Source organism: Macaca fascicularis, chromosome 16 (genome assembly GCF_037993035.2).
Source record: "Macaca fascicularis isolate 582-1 chromosome 16, T2T-MFA8v1.1".
Lineage (NCBI taxonomy): Eukaryota > Metazoa > Chordata > Mammalia > Primates > Cercopithecidae > Macaca > Macaca fascicularis.
Genome location: NC_088390.1, coordinates 20,577,886 through 20,596,325, shown reverse-complemented (window position 1 = coordinate 20,596,325; position 18,440 = coordinate 20,577,886). Strand labels below are relative to the sequence as shown.

Here is an 18,440-nt window from a genome sequence, read left to right as displayed (position 1 = left end):
CAATCAGGCTCCCAAGGCTGTCTGAAGGGACCCCTGGCTCATTAAAGGAAGCTCATTAAATGTATTAAGTGTCCAATGTTGTTTAACTTCTATATCTTCATCAACCCTTCAGTTTAATCAAATTAACCAATAGGAAAAAGCTCCATCCACAACATTGGCAGAAGTCAGAAGTCAGGCTCTCGTGGCCCAAGTTTTGTGTTAGAAAATGTGGTTATCAAGGCCAGCAAAGCAGGAGAGAGCAGACAGGTACCAAAATGTCCCTCAACCCCGTTTTCACACCCAGGGAGGAGTAGGATGAAAATAAGCCAGCCCAGCAAGGCTCCCCAGTGGAAGATGATTAAAGCTCCCAACAAATTGTACTTTCATGCAACCTAATTAAAACTCAAGCCGGCAATCTATGACATGAAAAAAAGAGAAAACTACACACCGTCTTGTACACTTCTGGGATTCCTTGAGCACCTGACACATCATAGGCCAGCCTTGGTCTCCTGGCCCTGGGGACCACTTTGCCTGAGGCAAACATGGCGCCGGGTGAATGGGATCCATCCTTGGCCCGGGCCGCTTTCTGTGGGGAGAGTGCATGTCTGCATTCAGTCTGGTAGGTTGCTATTGAATCAGAATGCAAAGTAAATTAAAAGCCAGTGCCAAGGCCAAACGCAGTGCCTCACGCCTGTAATTCCAGCACTTTGGGAGGCTGAGGTAGGGGGATCGCTTGAGCCCGGGAATTCAAGACCAGCCTGGGCAACATGGTGAAATCCCATCTCTGCAAAACATACAAGAACTAACCAGGTATGGCAGTACACGTCTGTAGTCCCAGCTTCTTGGGAGGCTGAGGTGGGAGGATTCCTTGAGCCTAGGAGGTTGAGGCTGCAGTGATCCAAGATTGCACCACTGCACTCCAGTCTGGGTGACACAGTGAGTCCCTGTCTCAAAAACAAACAAAAAACAAAATCCAGTGCCAACTCTCCCCTGCTAACAAAGAATGACCATGGTGGGAAAAGATACGCCAGAGCGAGCCGTTTATCTGAGAATCAGCTTCAATTCCAGCATAACTTTCCTGACCGGATGAAGTTGTTCATATTGATAATCCTGACTCCTTCCAGAGTTCTTCAAATTCTGAAAGCCCTCCAACTGTTCTTCCACTCTGCGGGGCATGTGGCCACACGGCTGGGCCTGCTTGGGCTCTTAGAGACAGCTGCGCCAACACTTTCCTAGCTTGTCTTTGGAAGTGGGATGGCCAGGAGAGCTAGCCACGGAAAGCCCCACCACCTTGCCGTGGTGTCTAGGCCTTTCTACCAGCTAAAAGGACAGCTTCACGGTGGAAGAAAGGAACAGTGTTCTAGCTGGCCACATTTCCAGATTCGGAAGTACATCTACATAAAACAAGGTCAAAGGGAGGCCTGTTTTCTTTGAAAATGGCATACAAGAAGGATTTATATATATGTACAAACTTTAATATATTTATCAATCATGCATTTTATACCAAAATCCTTATTAACTGCTAGTTTCAGATAGATAGTCGGATCATGGACTCAGAAGGCAAGACTGATGGTATAAAAAGGGACTGGGAAACAATATCTGGCTCACGATTTTCAGCATTTGGAGATCAGCTTGTAGAAAGAAGGGGCAGAGTCTGTCCCGCACCACTGTGAGCCATGGCGGAAAGCAGGACAGAGACATGGGGAGAGAGAGTGAGGCCAGAAAAAGAAGGTGAGAGCCCCTCAAATAGAAACCATAGTGCACACGGCATCTGGAATCAGAGGGCACCACCTACACATGGAATGTGCACACTCACAGTCACACTCTTAGTCCTTGGGCAAGAGACCTGAAGCATGGTCTCGCACTGATGATGAGACTCACAAACTGGCGTGAGGAAGGGAGAGAGCTCAGGGGCTCACATATTAATGCTGTCTGCTTGTATTTTCATCCCTTGCCAGATCCATGAGCTCTAGACCCAGGTTAAAAGAGTGCAAAAGGGCCGGGCGCGGTGGCTCGCGCCTGTAATCCCAGCACTTTGGGAGGCTGAGGCAGGCGGATCACGAGGTCAGGCTGAGGCAGGCGGATCACGAGGTCAGGAGATCGAGACCATCCTGGCAAACATGGTGAAACCTCGTCTCTATTAAAAATACAAAAAATTAGCCGGGCGTGGTGGCGGGCACCTGTAGTCCCAGCTACTCGGGAGGCTGAGGCAGGAGAATGGCGTGAACCCGGGAGGCAGAGCTTGCAGTGAGCCGTGATCGCACCACTGCACTCCAGGCTGGGCAACAGAGTGAGACTCCGTCTCAAAAAAAAAAAAAAAAAAAAGAGTGCAAAGGTAGCAAAGTCCCTCTAAGGGTGAGTGTTCCTTGGGCCCTGGTAGCCAGAGTTCGGTGTTTCTCCCTGTGATTCTGCTGCTCCTTTACTTTCTGCTGAACCCACCACTGTTCTAACTCCCTCATATCCGTGCATGCAGCTCATCCACCCTTTAAGGGCTTCTGGAACCTCAAATTAGACATGAGACTATCACCAGGAAATCAACTCTGAGCACAAATGTCACCCTTTATGTCATCCATTCCATTCCTTCTACTTTGGCCAAAATTCTCCATTGCATTTCACAGACGGAATCCGTTCCTCAGATTCCTTTCTCTCAAGCATTTTTTTTTTTAAAGAACTGTGAATAAAAATAGGTTGTTGGAATCTACTCAGAAACCACACGTAGAAATTAAACTACTAACAGCCACATCTGAGAATCAAAGGAGGGGATCTCAAAACCCACCAAAGATTTTTCAAAAAGAACAATTTCAGGTCTGTAAGAAGGATTAGCCATGAAATAATTTGCCATGTTACACACAAGAAAATTGGGCTAAAGGGCAGAGAGGAGTTCCAATTGGAAGGCAAAACACTGAAATCACACGGCAAGGATTGGCTTAGTACCACTAAAGCAGTTAGGATCCTGCTCCCACAAACCTATACCTGCTCTTTTATTTTATAACCAATGGCCAGTTCTAATCAGCTGCTCTATTTAAGGTGACATAAACTATGGGTCGTGCTTACGACCCATATCTTGAAATATATCTGAAAGCTTCTGTCATTTTCAGAAAGTAAAGGCAGGGTCAAACTACTTTTTTTTTTTTGGTCTCAAATGTCTGAGAAGCCACGTTAAGGGTGCCTTCGACTGGAGAAAAAAAAAAGAACAATATCCTACCTCAGATGGCAGCTACTTTGCCAGTGGCGGGTCCTAGCGCCAGTGTCTTCTCTGGTCTTTTGACCTGGGCCAGAGGACACCTTCAGGTCAGCAAGCCCTCCCTGGAATGCCTGAACAAGCCACGGCAGAGTGGCCCGTGGGGTGTATTTTCAGAAGCCAGCCTTCAGCCCCTTGGTTTAAAAGAGTACAGGCTGGCTTTAGTAAAAATAAAACCAGAAGGAAGATTTCAGACCAGGCTCCTGAGTGTTCAATCCTGGGAAGAGCAGCCACATTGAAGTGAGCTCTGCTCTCCAGTAAGACGCCGAGCACATGCTTCCCAGCAATCCCATGTCGGGTGGGGGGGGCGGGGAAAGGTGCCAAAGCCCAGCCCCGGGCCCTGTAATGTGATGGCACAGGAGTGCAGTGACAACGAGCAGGAGGCAGAGCCCGCGCCAAGTCTGCCTGTTCATTTTGGCCTAAAGCCCTGCTTATCAATTATAGCACTTACTACGGCTACCTAGGAACTTGGACACACACAATTTTGTTTTTTAATGTGTTTTTCTATTTTTGTTTTTGTTTTTTTTTTGAGACGGAGTCTCACTCTGTTGCCCAGGCTGGAAAGCAGTGGTGTGATATTGGCTCACTGCAACCTCCACCTCCTGGGTTCAAGTGATTCTTCTGCCTCAGCCTCCCAAGCAGCTGGGACTACAGGCGCATGCCACCACGCCTGGCTAATTTTTGTATTTTTAGTAGAGACGGGGTTTCACCATGTTGGCCAGGCTGGTCTCGAACTCCTAACCGCGTGATCTGCCTACCTCAGCCTCCCAAAGTGCTGGGATTACAGGCGTGAGCCACCACGTCCGGCCTTAATGTGCTTTTTAAAGTGAATTTAGATCAGGCGCAGTTACTCACACCTGTAATCTCACCACTTTGGGAGGCCAGGGTGGGTGGATTGCTTGAGCTCACAAGTGTGGGACCAGCCTGGGCAACATAGAGAAACCCCGTCTTTACCAAAAATTTAAAAATTAGCCAGGAGTGGTGGCACGCACCTGTAGTCCCAGCTACTTGGGAGGCTGAAGTGGGAGGACGGCTTGAACGCAGGAGGTGGAGATCGTGCCATTGCACTCCAGCCTGGGTGACAGAGTGAGACCCCGTCTCAAAAAAAAAAAAAAAAAAAAGTGAATATAGTGTTGCTGGAAGACATTGGAATAATGTCACTCTCTTTCCTAGAAAACACACCAGAGGCCCAGGCCCCCCGCACCCGCCCCTGACAGAAACTGGTCAAGGCACTGACTGTGGTGGTAAAGACGAGAAAGCACCATGTCAGCACGAGGGAGGGGGGACAAGACCACCGTGCTGCATAGTTGCTGTGCAACACAGGCAGATTCATTCACTACTTGAAACTAAGCACACTCACATCAGAATGGGGATGGTCGCTCCAATGGGAAAATGCATGGGAAAGCACTTTGTAAATGTGAAAATCTTGAACAACTGTGCTGTTGAATCATAAACTGACTGAAAAAAGGCAATTCCCCAGAGAGAATTTCAGAAACGTTCCAAGCAATAGCAGCCAAGCTGGCAGCTTTAAGGGCTTGTCATGTTTGAGTATGTTTGGTAGGAAGACCAACCTTATTCCTCCACACCCACACCGGGGATCACCTCAGATCCTGGATGTCGTGCACTCATCCGCTCAACTACACTTCTCGAGTGCCCTCTGGTACCAGGCACCGGTCTAGGGCTGGGGTGGAGGGCAATGAAAGAAGGAGAAAAGCTGTCTGACCTCATGGAGGCAGCCCCTATGGGAGACTGACAATACACAAAGAAACACAAAAATTAAATAATTGTGATAATGAAAGAAACAATCAATGTAAAACAACGCAGAGTAGTGGGCTGTCCGAAGTACAAGCCTTGCCTGAAGACTTCATTCAAAGTGAAAACAATTCAAACTGCTATGCTGGCCGAACACCGCACCTGGCCGAGGCCACTGCTGGTTTGTGACTCCTAAATCAGATTATTGTCTTTAAAAATTACATATAACAACAGCAACAAGACAGATAAGATGCCAACATAAATATGAGGTCAGAAATCTAGTTTAAAAGGAGATGCTAGAGCGTCAACTAGAGTATCTAAGAGGAACTATATACAGGCAGGCATCAGTTTCAGACTTAATTAAGCAAGGCCGGCCCAGTGGCTCATGCCTGTAATCCCAGCTACTCAGGAGGCTGAGGCAGGAGGACTGCTTGAGCCCAGGAGTTTGAGACCAGCCTGAGCAACACAGTGAGACCCCGTCTGTATAAAAAAAGTGAAAAAAGTAGCCAGGTGTGGTGGCAAGCACCTGTAGTCCCAGCTACTCAGGAGGCTGAGGTGGGAGGATTGCCTGAGCCCAGGAGTTTGAGGTTATCGTAAGCTATGATGATGCCACTGCACTCCAGCCTAGGAGACAGAATGAGACCCTGTCTAAAAAACAAAAAAACAAAAAACGAAATGAAGCACAACAAATGACAATATCTACACTCACGATTGAGCACAGGCAGGTGCGGTGGCTCATGCCTGTAATTTCAGCCCTTTAGGAGGCCAAGACGGGAGGATCATTTGAGCTCAGGAGCTTCAGACCAGCCTGGGCAACATGGTAAAACCCTGTCTCTACCAAAAATACAAAAATTAGCAGGGCGTGGTGGTGCACATCTGTGGTCCTAGCTACTTGGCAGGATGAGGTGGGAGGATCACCTGAGCCCCAGAAGTAGAGGCTGCAGTGAGCTGTGATCATGCCCTAAGGATGTGAAGCTTGGATATCAGTGAATCAACAAGACCCAGCCCCTGATGCCACCATGTGCGTGGACTAAGGCAGTGAGGAGAACAATCAGTAACAAACATTTAATTACCATGTGGCAAGGGCTACAAGGAGGCCACCTGATGCAATTTTAAGCACCTAGGTAATCTGGTCATTTGCATTGCTTTTCCATCCACTAAAATGCCTTGCAACATTTCATGGGATTTTCTTCATGGGGGCAATGAAGTGGGGACAGAAGAGACCGCATTATTAACACTTCACTGCAAGCAGACACTGGGAGATTTGCAGCAGGAAAAGAAACACAACAAAAGCAGTTTTACTTTCTGATATGCTTTTTAAAGTGAACTCAATTCACTGAAATAGAGTCGTCAGCATGAAGACTCAAAAAGTAAAATACACAGAACTGACAAAAACTCCAGAAGTAAACGTCCTCCTAGTGTCCTGACAATGTACCAAAGCCATTTCTTTGTAATTTAACTTGATTATTTAGATTCTACCTAGTTGTTTTTTTTTTTTTTTTTTTTGAGACAATCTTGCTCTGTCACCCAGGCAGTAGAGCAGTGGCGCGATCTCGGTTCACTGCAACCTCTGCCTCCCAGGTTCAAGCGATTCTCCTGCCTCAGCCTTCTGAGTAGCTGGGATTACAAGCGCCCGCCACCACACCCGGCTAATTTTTGTGTCTGTAGCAGAGATGGGGTTTCTCCATGCTGGCCAGGCTGGTCTCAAAGTCCTGACCTCAGGTGATCCACCCACCTCGGCCTCCCAAAGTGCTGAGATTACAGGTGTGGGCCACCGTGCCTGGCCTAAACCTGTATTTTAAATGGTACCAAGGATGCTCAAGAAATATTAAATAATAATTTTAAGAGCCTTCATTATAGAAAACACTCTCAATGCTAAATACTTTTCGATAAGTAGAAAGTATAAGAAAAATTGGGTCTCTAGAAGTTCGTTCTTGCCTGCTATCCTCCTTGATAACTCTATCCAATCTTCAAGTCCTGCTTGGGCACCATCTCCTCCCTGAAACCTTTCAAGCCACCCAGCAGCCCTGCCCTCCATACCTGGACAGCGTTAATCACTTCCTTTTCAGTGTAGCCTCCATGGCATCTCACAAAGCATCACAATGATTACCCTTCACTGCCACGTGCCTCCCTAGACGGCAGTTCTCTGAGGGTCTGGCCTTTCATTTTGACTCCCACACCATCTATGTGGTGAGAACTTCATAAATGTTTGTTGAATAAGATTACATTATGGAAATAATCGAATCCAATACCCTCAGATTACAGAAAAAACAGAGCCCTGATGTGTTGTTTTATTTGCCTACACTCAGTATTAAGTAGAATCCTGAATAACGAAAGTTCTCATAGTCCATTTCAACTACTCGCCAGTTGCCATAAGAAAAGCAAACATTCCTGCAGCTTTATCTCAGCAAAATATCACTAAAACAAAGTACGGCAACCAAATCACATCCCGGGGCAAAAGTAAGTATGTCATTCACTAGGGATTAAACATTAAATGTTGCTTAATTTCATGTAGTCTCATGGTTGAAATCAGAATATTTTGAATTCTAACAAATTGTTGTCTTGGTTTCCTCACAGAGTTAGATAAATCATTATGTCTCTGTTCGCTCTCTTTCTCTCAGACATATGTGCCCTTACTGTAATTTATCTAGGATGATGGCTCACCCTGAATTCCAAGTTATTTTTAGAGCTGGGTGAAAAACATTTTTGTGAAATTTAACCAGAAAATGACCTTTATTCTGAAGTTTTGAAAGTTTCTATAACAACTCTCCTGAAAACGTTTAGTACACTGACTTTTAATGCCAACAAACACACAGGAGGAAGGGCGCATGCTGGAAGGACTGACTGGGAAGGCAAGTGTCATGAGCTGAGAAGGCTGTGCCACTCCCAACATCTATGATTTCACTTAAAAATAGCCTAAGCAGGTGCCCTATCACTTTCTTTTACCAAGCGTCCTAGCAAATATTTCCTGAGGACACGGCTGTGTCTCTTTAGGAGAGTCATATAGTAAGTAATCAATCTATTTCACCCACTGTTACACTTCCCACTTTTCTTCATAGATAGATTTTTTTCTCTCCTTATTTCTCTCACAGGGCCTTCTTCCTGGGGATTCAAGATAATGTCTGGAGTAATTTCCTTTTAGCCTAAAGGACTTCCTTTAATATAGCATTTCTTGAAGGACAAATCTGCAATCTACCAATTATCTGTCTTTTTTTATATGGGAATGTCTTTATTTTACCTTCAGTTTTGAAGGACAGTTTTAGATACAGAATTTCATGTATATTCTTTTTTTTTTCCCCCCGAGACAAAGTCTCGCTCTGTCGCCCAGGCTGGAGTGCAATGGCACGATCTCAGCTCACTGCAACCTCTGCCTCCTGGGTTCAAGCGATTCTCCTTCCCCAATCTCCCAAGTAGCTGGGATTACAGGTGCGCGCCACCACGCCCAGCTAATTTTTGTATTTTTAGTAGAGACGGGGTTTCATCATGTTGGTCAGGCTGATCTTGAACTCCTGACCTCATGATCCACCCGCCTTGGCCTCCCAAAGTGCTGGGATTACAGGTGTGAGCCACTGTGCCCGGCCCATGTATATTCTTTGAATATACAGTTCTACTGCCTCATAGCTGCCATTTTTTAAATTAATGAAATTTCTAAGACGAATTTTACGTTCACAGCAAAACTGAGCAGAAAGTACAGAGTTCCCATATACCCCTGTGTCCACATAAGTACAGCCTCCTCCATTATCCACATCCCCCACCGGTGTTACACTGTTATAACCCATGTGCCTATGCTGTCACATCATTGTCACCCAGAGGGCAAAGTTTATATTAGTGCCCGCTCGGTGCTATGCATTCTCTTGGTTTGGACAAATGTATACTGACATAAATCTATCACTGTAATACCATACAGAATACTTTCACTGCCCTAAAAATCCTCTGTGCTCCACCTATTCATCTCTCCCTCCTCCCCAACCCATGAACCTTTAACTATCTCCACAGTTTTGCCTTTTCCAGAATGTCATATTGTTGGAACCACATAGTATGTGGCCTTTCCAGATTGACTACTTTCACTTAGTAATATACATTTCAGTTTCCTCCATGTCTTTGCATAGCTTCATAGCTCATTTTTTTTTTTTAGTACTGAATAATACTCAGTTGTCTGGATGTACCACAGTTTATCCATTCAAAGACATCTTGGTGGCTTTGAAGTTTCGGCAATTATGAATAAAGCTGCTATAAACATCTGTGTGCAGGTTTTTGAGTAGATGTAAGTTTTCAGTTTATCTGGGTAAATATCAAGGAGTGTGATTACTGCGTTGTATGGTAAGAGTCCATTTCATTTTGTAAGAAACTACCAACTGTCTTCCAAAGTGGCTATAGCATTTTGCATTCCCACCAGTAATGAGTAAGAGTTTCTATTGCTCCACTTCCTTGCTAGCATTTGGTGATGTCAATGTTCTGGATTTTCGCCACTCTATTTGGTGTGCGGTGGTATCTCACTGTCATTTTAATTTGCATTTTCCTTATGAAATATGATACAGAGCATCTTTTCATATCCTTATTTGCCACTTGTATATTTTCTCCACTGAGGTCTCTTCAGATCTTTCGTCTATTTTGTTTATTGTGTTGTTCATTTTTAATTTTTAAATTTTTTTTATTTTTGAGACAGAGTCTCACTTTGTCACCCAGGCTGGCGTGCACTGGCGTGATCTTGGCTTACTGCAACCTCTGCCTCCCAGGCTCAAGTGATTCTCCTGCCTCAGCCTCCTGAGTGGCTAGGATTACAGGCACATTGCCACTACTGTCCAGCTTTTTTTTTTTTTTTTTTTTTTTTTGATGCGAAGTCTTGCTCTGCTGCCCAGGCTGGAGTACAGTGGCACGACCTCGGCTCACTGCAACCTCTGCCTCCTGGGTTCAAGCAATTCTCCTGCCTCAGCCTTCCGAGTAGCTGGGATTACAGGCCCACACCACCATGCCTGGCTAATTTTTGTATTTTTTTAGTACAGACGGGGTTTCACCATGTTGGCCCAGCTGGTCTCGAACTCATGACCTTGTGATCCACCCACCGTGGCCTCCCAAAGTGCTGGGATTACAGGCATGAACCACCACACCTGGCCCTATTTTTCATTGATGAGTTTTAACAGTTCTTTGTATAATTTAGATAACAGTCCCTTTTTTGTGTGTGTGTGTGAGACAGGGTCTCGCTCTGTGGCCCAGGCTGGAGTGCAGTGGCTCACTGCCACCTCAACTTCCTGGTTTCAAGGGATTCTCCTGCCTCAGCTTCCCAAGTACCTAGGACTATAGCCACACCACACTGTGCCCAGCTAACTTAAAAAAAAAAAAAAAAAAAAAAAAAAACAACTGCAGAGACAGGGTCTTGCCATCTTGCCCAGGCTGTTCTCAAACTCCTGAGCTCAATGATCCTCTGATCTTGGCCTCCCAAAGTGCTGGGATTATAGACATGAGCCACCATTCCAGCTGATAGCAGTCCTTTAAAATGTGTCTTTTGAAAATATTGGCCAGGTGCGGTGGCTCACACTTTGGGAGGCCAAGGCAGGAGGATCATGAGGTCAGGAGTTTGAGACCAGCCTGACCAACATAGTGAAACCTCGTCTCTACTAAAAATACAAAAAAAAAAAAAAAAATTAGCCAAGCATGGTGGCACACGCCTATAATCCCAGCTACTTAGGAGGCTGAGGCAGGAGAATCATTTGAACCTGGGAGGCTGAGGTTGCAATGAGCCAAGATCACACCACTGCACTCTAGCCTAGGCGACAGAGCGAGACTCCATCTTTTAAAAAAAAAAAAAAAAAGAAAGAAAATATTTTCTACTAGTCTGTGGTTTGTCTTCTCATTCTCTTGACATAGTCTTTCTCAGACTAGACGTTTGTAATTTTAATGAAGTCCAGTTTATCAACTATTTCTTTCATGGATCATGCCCAGAAATCACCACCATACCCAAGGTCATCAAATTTTCTCTTATGTTACCTTCTAGGAGTTTCATAGTTTTGCATTTTACATTTAGGTGTACGATCCATTTTGAGTTAACTTTTGTGAAAGTTGTAAAGTCTGTGTTTAGATTTTTTTTCTTTTCTTTTTTTTTTTTTTTTTTTTGCATGCAGGTAGTGTTTCAATACTATCTGCTGAAAAGACTATCGTTTCTCCATAGTCAAAGATCAGTTGGCTCTATTTATGTGAGTCTATTTCTGGGCTCTCTATTCTGTTCCATTGATCTACTTGTTGTTTCACCAATATCGCTGTCCTGATTAATGTAGCTTTATACTAAGTCTTAGAGTCAGGTAGTGTCAGTCCTCTAACTTGTTTCTCCTACAATATTGAGTTGGTTATTCTTGGTCTTTTGCCTTTCCGTATAAACTTTAGAATCAGTTTGTCAATATCCATAAAATAACTTGCTGGGATTTGGATTGGGATTGCATTGACTCTACAGATAAATTAGGAAGAAATTAGATCTTGACATTATTGAGTTGTTCTGTGAACATGGAATATCTATTTAGTTATTTGTTACATTTCATCAGTTTTATAGTCTGCCTCATTAAAAAACTTGTTCATACTGTAATGTCTTAATTTCAAATTCTACTTGTTCACCGCTGGTATACAGAAAAGTGATTCACGTTTATATATTCACCTTGTATCCTGCAATTTTGCTTAATCACTTATTAGTTCCAGGAGTTTCTTGTTCTTTCAGATTTTTTACATAAATGATTGCCATCTGTGAACAAATAAATTTTTATTTCTTCCTTCTCAGTCTCTACCATTTTTATTTCATTTTCTTGTCTTACTGCACTATATAGGACTTCCAGTATGATGTTAAAAAACAGCAGTGATTCAATATGAGATTTGGGTGGGGAAAAATTTTTTTTAAAGCACTGATGAGAGGGAACATCCTTGCCTTGTTCCTGATCTTAGTGGGCAAGCTCTGAGTTCTTCACCATTGAGTATGATGTTGGCTGAGTTTTCTTGTATTTATCAAGTTCAGGGAGTTCCCCTCTACTCCTATTTGCTAAGAGTTTTAATCATGAATCAGAGATAGATAGATATGTTAAATACTTTCTCTGCATCTACTGATATGATCATGTGACTTTTTTTTTCCTCTTTAGTTTGTTGATGTGATGGATTATTTTTTTTTTTTTCAGACAGGGTCTCACTCCGTCAACCAAGCTGGAGCGCAGTGGCGCAATCTCAGCTCATTGCAGCCCTTACCTCCCAGGCTTAATTTTTTCCGCCTCAGCCTCCCGAGTAGCTGGCACTACAGGAGTGTGCCACTACACCTGGGTCATTTTTGTAGAGACAGGGTTTCACCATTTTGCCCAGGCTGGTCTTGAACTCCCAGGCTTAAGTGATCCACTGGCCTTGGCCTCCCAAAGTACTGGGATTACAGGAATAAGCCACTGCGCCCAGCCAGATTACATTAGTTTTTGGTTTTGTTTTGAGACAGGGTCTCACTTTCTTGCCCAGACTGGAGTGCAGTAGTGTGATCACTACTCACTGCACCCTCAACTGCCCAAGCTCAAGCAATTCTCCCACCTCAGCCTTCTAAGTAGCTGAGACCACAGATGTACACTACCTCACCTGGCTGATTTTATTATTTGTAGAGATGAGGTCTTGCTCTGTTGCCCAAGCTGGTCTTGAATTCCTGGGCTCAATCAATTCTCCCACCTCGCCCTCCCAAAGTGCTGGGATTACAAGCATGAACACCGTGCCTAGCCTGATTTGAATATTGAGCCAGACTTGCATATCTTGGATAAATCCCACTTGGTCATGGTCTTGGTCATTTTCATACGTTATTGCATTCAATTTGTTAATATTTTGTTGAGGATATTTGCATCTATGTTCATGAGAGATACTGGTACATATTTTTATTTTCTTGTAATATCCTTGGTTTTGGTATTAGGGTAATGGAGGTCTCATAGGTTGAGTTAGAAAGTATTATCTCTGCTTCTATCTTCTGGGAGAGATTGTAGAGAATTGGTATAATTCTTTCTTAATTGTTGGATAGAATTCATCAGTGAATCCATCTGGGCTTGGTACTTTCTGTTTGGAAAGTCATTATTATTGATTCCATTTCTCTAATAAATATAGGCCCATTCAGAGTGTTTATTTCTTATTGCGTGAGTTTTGGCAGATTGTCTTTGGATGGAATTGGTCTATTTCATCTAGGTTATCAAGTAATGGGCACAGAGTTATTCATAGCATTCTTTTTTTTTTTTTTTTTTTTTTTTTGAGATGGAATTTTGCTCTTGTCGCCCTGGCTGGGGTGCAATGGTACGATCGCAGCTCATTGCAGCCTCCACCTCCCAGGTTCAAGCGATTCTCCTGCCTTGGCTCCCCAAGTAGCTGGGACAATAGGTGCATGCCACCACGCCCAGCTAATTTTTGTATTTTCAGTAGAGATGGTTTCACCATGTTGGCCATGCTGGTCTCGAACTCCTGACCTCAGGTGATCCACCTGCCTCAGCTTCCCAAAGTGCTGGGATTACAGGCTGGAGCTACCACGCCCAGCTTATTTATTTATTTATTTTGAGATGGAATCTCACTCTGTTACCCAGGATAGAGTGCAGTGGTGTGATATTGGCTCAATGCAACCTCCACCTCCCAGGTTCAAACGATTTTCCTGCCTCAGCCTCCCGAGTAGCAGGGACTACAGGTGCACAACACCATGCCTGGCTAACTTTTGTATTTTTGTAGAGATGTGGTTTCACCATGGTGGCCAGGCTGGTCTCGATCTCCTGATCTTAGGTAATGCGCCTGCCTCGGCCACCCAAAGTGCAAGGATTACAGGCGTAAACCACCACGCCCGGCTACATTTATTATTCTTTTCATGGGCTCTGTAGTGATGTCCTTGCTTTCATTTCTGATATTAGTCATTTGTGCCTTAGTTTTTTGGTTAACTTCCTTAGCTGGACTAGACGCTTATTGATTTTATTATCTTTTCAAAGAACCAGCTTTTAGTTTTGTTTGGTTTTCTCTACTGATTTCCTATTCTCAAATTTCATTGATTTCTGCTCTAATTTTTATTATTTTTCTTCTGCTTACTTTGGCTTTAATTTTCTCTTCTTTTTCTAGTTGCCTAAAGTATAAGCTTAGATTGTTGATTTTAGATCTTTCTTCTTTTCTAACACATACATTCAAAGCTATAAATTTCCCTCTAAGCACTGCTTTTGCTGCATTCTACAAATTTGGTAAGGTGTTTTCATTTTTTTACTTCAAAATATTTTCAGTTTTCTCCTGAGATTTCTTCTTTAACCCATGCGTTATTTACAAGTATGTTGTTTAATCACTAACTATTTGAGGGATTTCCAGTTATCTTTCTGTTACTGATTTCTAGTTCAACTCCATGGTGGTCTGGAAGCAGACAATGTATTTCTGTTCCTTTATATTTATTAAGGTGTGTTTTGTGGCCTAGAATGTGGTCTAAGTGAATGTTTCATTCATTTCGGAAGAATGTATAATCTGCTGTTGTTGGGCAAAGTAGTTTCTACATTTTAACTATATCCAGCTGACTGCTGCTGTTGAGTTGAACTATGTTCTAATTTTCTGCATGCCAAATCTGTCTTTCTGATAAAGAAGCACTGAAGTCTCCAAATATAATAGTGGATTCATCTCTTTCTCTGTGCAGTTCTATCAGTTTTTGCCTCACATATTTTGATGCTCTATTACATGCATATACATTAAAGATTATTGTCTTATTGGAGTATTGATCTGTGGTCATATTGTAATGCTCTTTATCCCTGATAACTTTCCTTGCTCTGTAGTCTGCTCTGTATAGAAATATAGCTACTCCCACTTTATTTAGTGTTAGTATGGTGGATCTTTCTTCATCTCTTTATTTTTAATCTATATGTGTCTTTATACTTAAAGTTGGTTTCTTGTAGACAACATATATTTGGGTCTTATTCTTTGATAAACTCTCACAATCTCTGCCTTTTAATTGATGTAACTGACAAAACCACTGACATTTAAAGTGATTATTGACATAGCTGGATTAACAGCTACCATATTGGTTAATTTTTTTTGTTACCCTTGTTCTTTGCTCCTCTTTTTGTCTTCCACAGTTCTTCTGCTCATTGTGGTTAACTGAGCATTTTATATGATTCCATTTCCTCTCCTTTCATAGCTTATCAATTATGCTTTTTTAAAAAAAACAAAACAAAAAACTTTTTTTAGAGGTTGCCCTAGAGTTTACAGTATATATTTCCAATGAATCCAAGTCCACTTTCAAATAACACTATACCACTCCACAGGTATTGCAAGTGCCTTATAATAACAAAATAATCCTGATTCTTCCCTCTCTTCCCTTGTACTGTTACTATCATTCATTTCACTTATAACTATCTCGGCTCACTGCAACCTCCACCTCCTGGATTCAAGTGATTCTCCTGCCTCAGCCTCCAGAGCAGCTGGGATTACAGGCACGTGCCACCACACCCAGCTAATTTTTGTATTATTAGTAGAGACAGGGTTTCACCATATTGGCCAGGCTGGTCTCAAACTCGTGATCTCAGGTAATCCACCCACCTTAGCCTCCCAAAGTGCTGGGATTTACAGGCATGAGCCACCGTGCCCAGCCCAGATGTAATTCTTATCTTTGCTCCTCTGTAGGTAGTAATTTTCCTCTCTGGCTTTTTTCTAGATTTTTTTTCTTTATCGTTGATATTCTGTAGTTTGACTATGACATGTCCGTATAGGCTTTTTTTCCCTTTATCCTGTGCTATGGTTTGAATGTTTTTGTCCCTTTCAAAATTCATGTTGAAACTCTATCCCCAATGCAATAGTATTAAGAGTTGTGACCTTTTGTAGGTGATTGAGTCATGAGTGCTCTGCCCTCATGAACGGGATTACATGCCGTTGTCCCTTTTTTCCACCCATTCTATCCCTTCTGCCAAGTGAGGACACTTAGATGGCACCTTCTATAACGAACAGGCCCTCACCAGACAGTGAACCTGCCAGTGCATTGATCTTCTACTTCCTAGCCTCTGGAACTGTAAGAAACACATTTCTGTCTTTTTATAAATTACCCAGTTTACAGGACTAAGACATCCTGCTTGGTGTTCTCTGAGGGGGAAATTCTCAATCACTATTCCTTAAAATATTGCTTCTAGGCCGGGCGCGGTGGCTCAAGCCTGTAATCCCAGCACTTTGGGAGGCCAAGACAGGCAGATCACGAGGTCAGGAGATTGAGACCATCCTGGCTAACACGGTGAAACCCCATCTCTACTAAAAAAAATACAAAAAACTAGCTGGGCGAGGTGGCGGAAGCCTGTAGTCCCAGCTGTTCGGGAGGCTGAGGCAGGAGAATGGCGTAAACCCGGGAGGCGGAGCTTGCAGTGAGCTGAGATCTGGCCACTGCATTCCAGCCTGGGCGACAGAGCGAGACTCCGTCTCAAAAAAAAAAATATTGTTTCTATTTCTTTCTCTCTTTCCAGCATTCCCGTTATGTATATGTTACATCTTTTGTAGTTATCTCACTTTCTTGGATATTCTGTTCCTGTTTTTTTCAGTCTTTTTTCTCTTTGCTTTTAAGTTTTGGAAGTTTCTATTGTCATATCTTCAAAGCTTCCAGATTCTCTCCTCTGCCATGTCCAGTCTACTGAGCCCATCAAAGACATTCTTCATTTCTGTTATATCACTTTTGATTTCTAGCATTTTGTTTTTCTTCTTAGCTTTTTCATCTTTCTGTTTACATTACCCATTAGTTCTTGCATGTTGTCTACTTTTCCATTAAAGCCCTTAGCATATTAACCATGATTTTTAAAAATTCTTGGCCTGATAAATCCAACATTCCTGCCATATCAAACTCTGGTTCTGATGCTTCTTCAGTCTCTTCTGTGTATTTTCCCTTTTAGTATGCCTTGTAATTTTTTATCAAAAGCTGGACAGGATGCACTGGGTAAAAAGAACTGTGGTAAGCAGGCCTTTAGTAATGTAGTGGTAAGGTGCTGGAGGGAGGGGAAGTGTTCTACAGTCCTATGATTAGGTCTCAGTTTTTTGGTGAGCCTGTGAACTATAAATTTCACCAGTGCCTCTCAGTTTTCCCCCTTTAGGTGGGACAGGATGGCTAGAGAGGGCTGGAGTTGGGCATTAATTTCCCCCACACGAAAGAATAGAGTGAGCTGAAGTTGAGTATTACCTTTCCCCAAAGTAAGTTAGGCTCCGGTAAAATAGTTTCTCCTGAGGGCAGGCCTTGTTAAGACGAGCAGAATGCTCTGGCATATTTCAAAGTGATGATTTTTTTTTTCCTTCCCTCTGCTGGAAGCACAAGGGGATTTCTCTCCAATATTCATTGTGAGGGGCTGGTAGAACTCTTGGAGGTAAAACTTACGAAAGCATGAGCACCCCTCAAGACTGGGTCCCACTGAAGTTTTTAACTCTCTGTGTTACACTGTTCTTGCATTGCTATAAAGAAACACCTGGGCTGGATGTGGTGGGTCACACCTGTAGTCCCAACACTTTGGAAGCTGAGGCAGGCATATTGCTTGAGTCCAGGAGTTCAACACTAGCCTGGGCAACATGGTGAAATCCTGTCTCTTCAAAAAAATAGAAAAATAAGGCAGGTGTCATGGCATGTGCCTGTGGTCTCAGGTACTCACGGAGGCTGAGGCAGAAGGATCACTTGAGCCCAGGAGGCTGAGGCTACAGTGAGCTGAGACTGGGGTAGTGTACTCTCACCTGGGTGACACAGTGAGACCCCTTCTCAAAAAATAAAAATAACAAAACACCACCTGAGGCTAGGTAATTTATAAAGAGGTTTAATTGGCTCATGGTTCTGCAGGTTTTGCAGCAAGCATGGTGCCAGCATCTGCTCAGCTTCTGGGGAGGCCTCAAGAAGTTTACAATCATGGTGGATGGTGAACAGGGAGCAGTTGAGAGTGGGGGTGAGATAGAACAAGGGGGAAGATACCACAAACTTTTACACAGCCATATCTTGTGAAAACTCACTCACTGTTGCAAGGACAGCACCAGGAGGATGGCATTAAACCATTTCATAAGATTCCTCATGATCCAATCACCGTCCACCAGACCCCATCTCCAACACTGGGGATTACAAGTGAACATGGGATTTTAGTGGGAACAACATTCAACTAAATCACTCTCAGACTTGTTTACAGGAGTCTCCAGCAATTTGTCAATTACACTTCATATTTTCCTACCACAGGACTGGTTCCCACATAGGTTTCTGCTCCAGTAAATGTGATTCCATGTATCCACCTGTCTGTCTCTTATTTTGGGGGCAACAGTGTGCGGTATGATTTCATGTCTCTGATGTATCTATGAAGAGTCGATTTTTGGTTTGCTAAGCTTTTTACTTGTTAGGAACAAGTGGCAACTTTTTTTTTTTTTTGAGACAGAGTCTCACTCTGTCACCCAGGCTGGAGTGCAGTGGCCTGATCTCGGCTCACTGCAAACTCCGCCTCCCAGGTTCAAGCAATTCTCTGCCTCAGCCTTCCGAATA

General features: G+C 43.4%; 1 protein-coding gene across 16 annotated transcripts in view; it reads right to left on the bottom strand.

Moving 5' to 3' along the window:
* Positions 1-18,440, bottom strand: part of DHRS7B (dehydrogenase/reductase 7B) — a 64,023-nt gene that overhangs the window by 22,519 nt on the left and 23,064 nt on the right. For 5 of the 16 annotated variants that reach the window (XR_012425379.1, XR_012425380.1, XM_045376214.2 and 2 more), the window contains exon 2: positions 428-565. The exons of 9 other annotated variants lie outside the window; for them this stretch is intronic. Coding sequence is in view for 4 of the 7 variants with exons in the window: in XM_045376214.2 (XP_045232149.2) it covers positions 428-565 (138 nt within the window). In the remaining 3 variants the exon portion in view is untranslated. Of the gene's footprint in view, positions 1-427; positions 566-3,184; positions 3,480-18,440 lie in introns of those variants that run through there. 2 more of the 16 variants (XM_065532895.1, XM_065532896.1) reach the window with 2 other exon arrangements.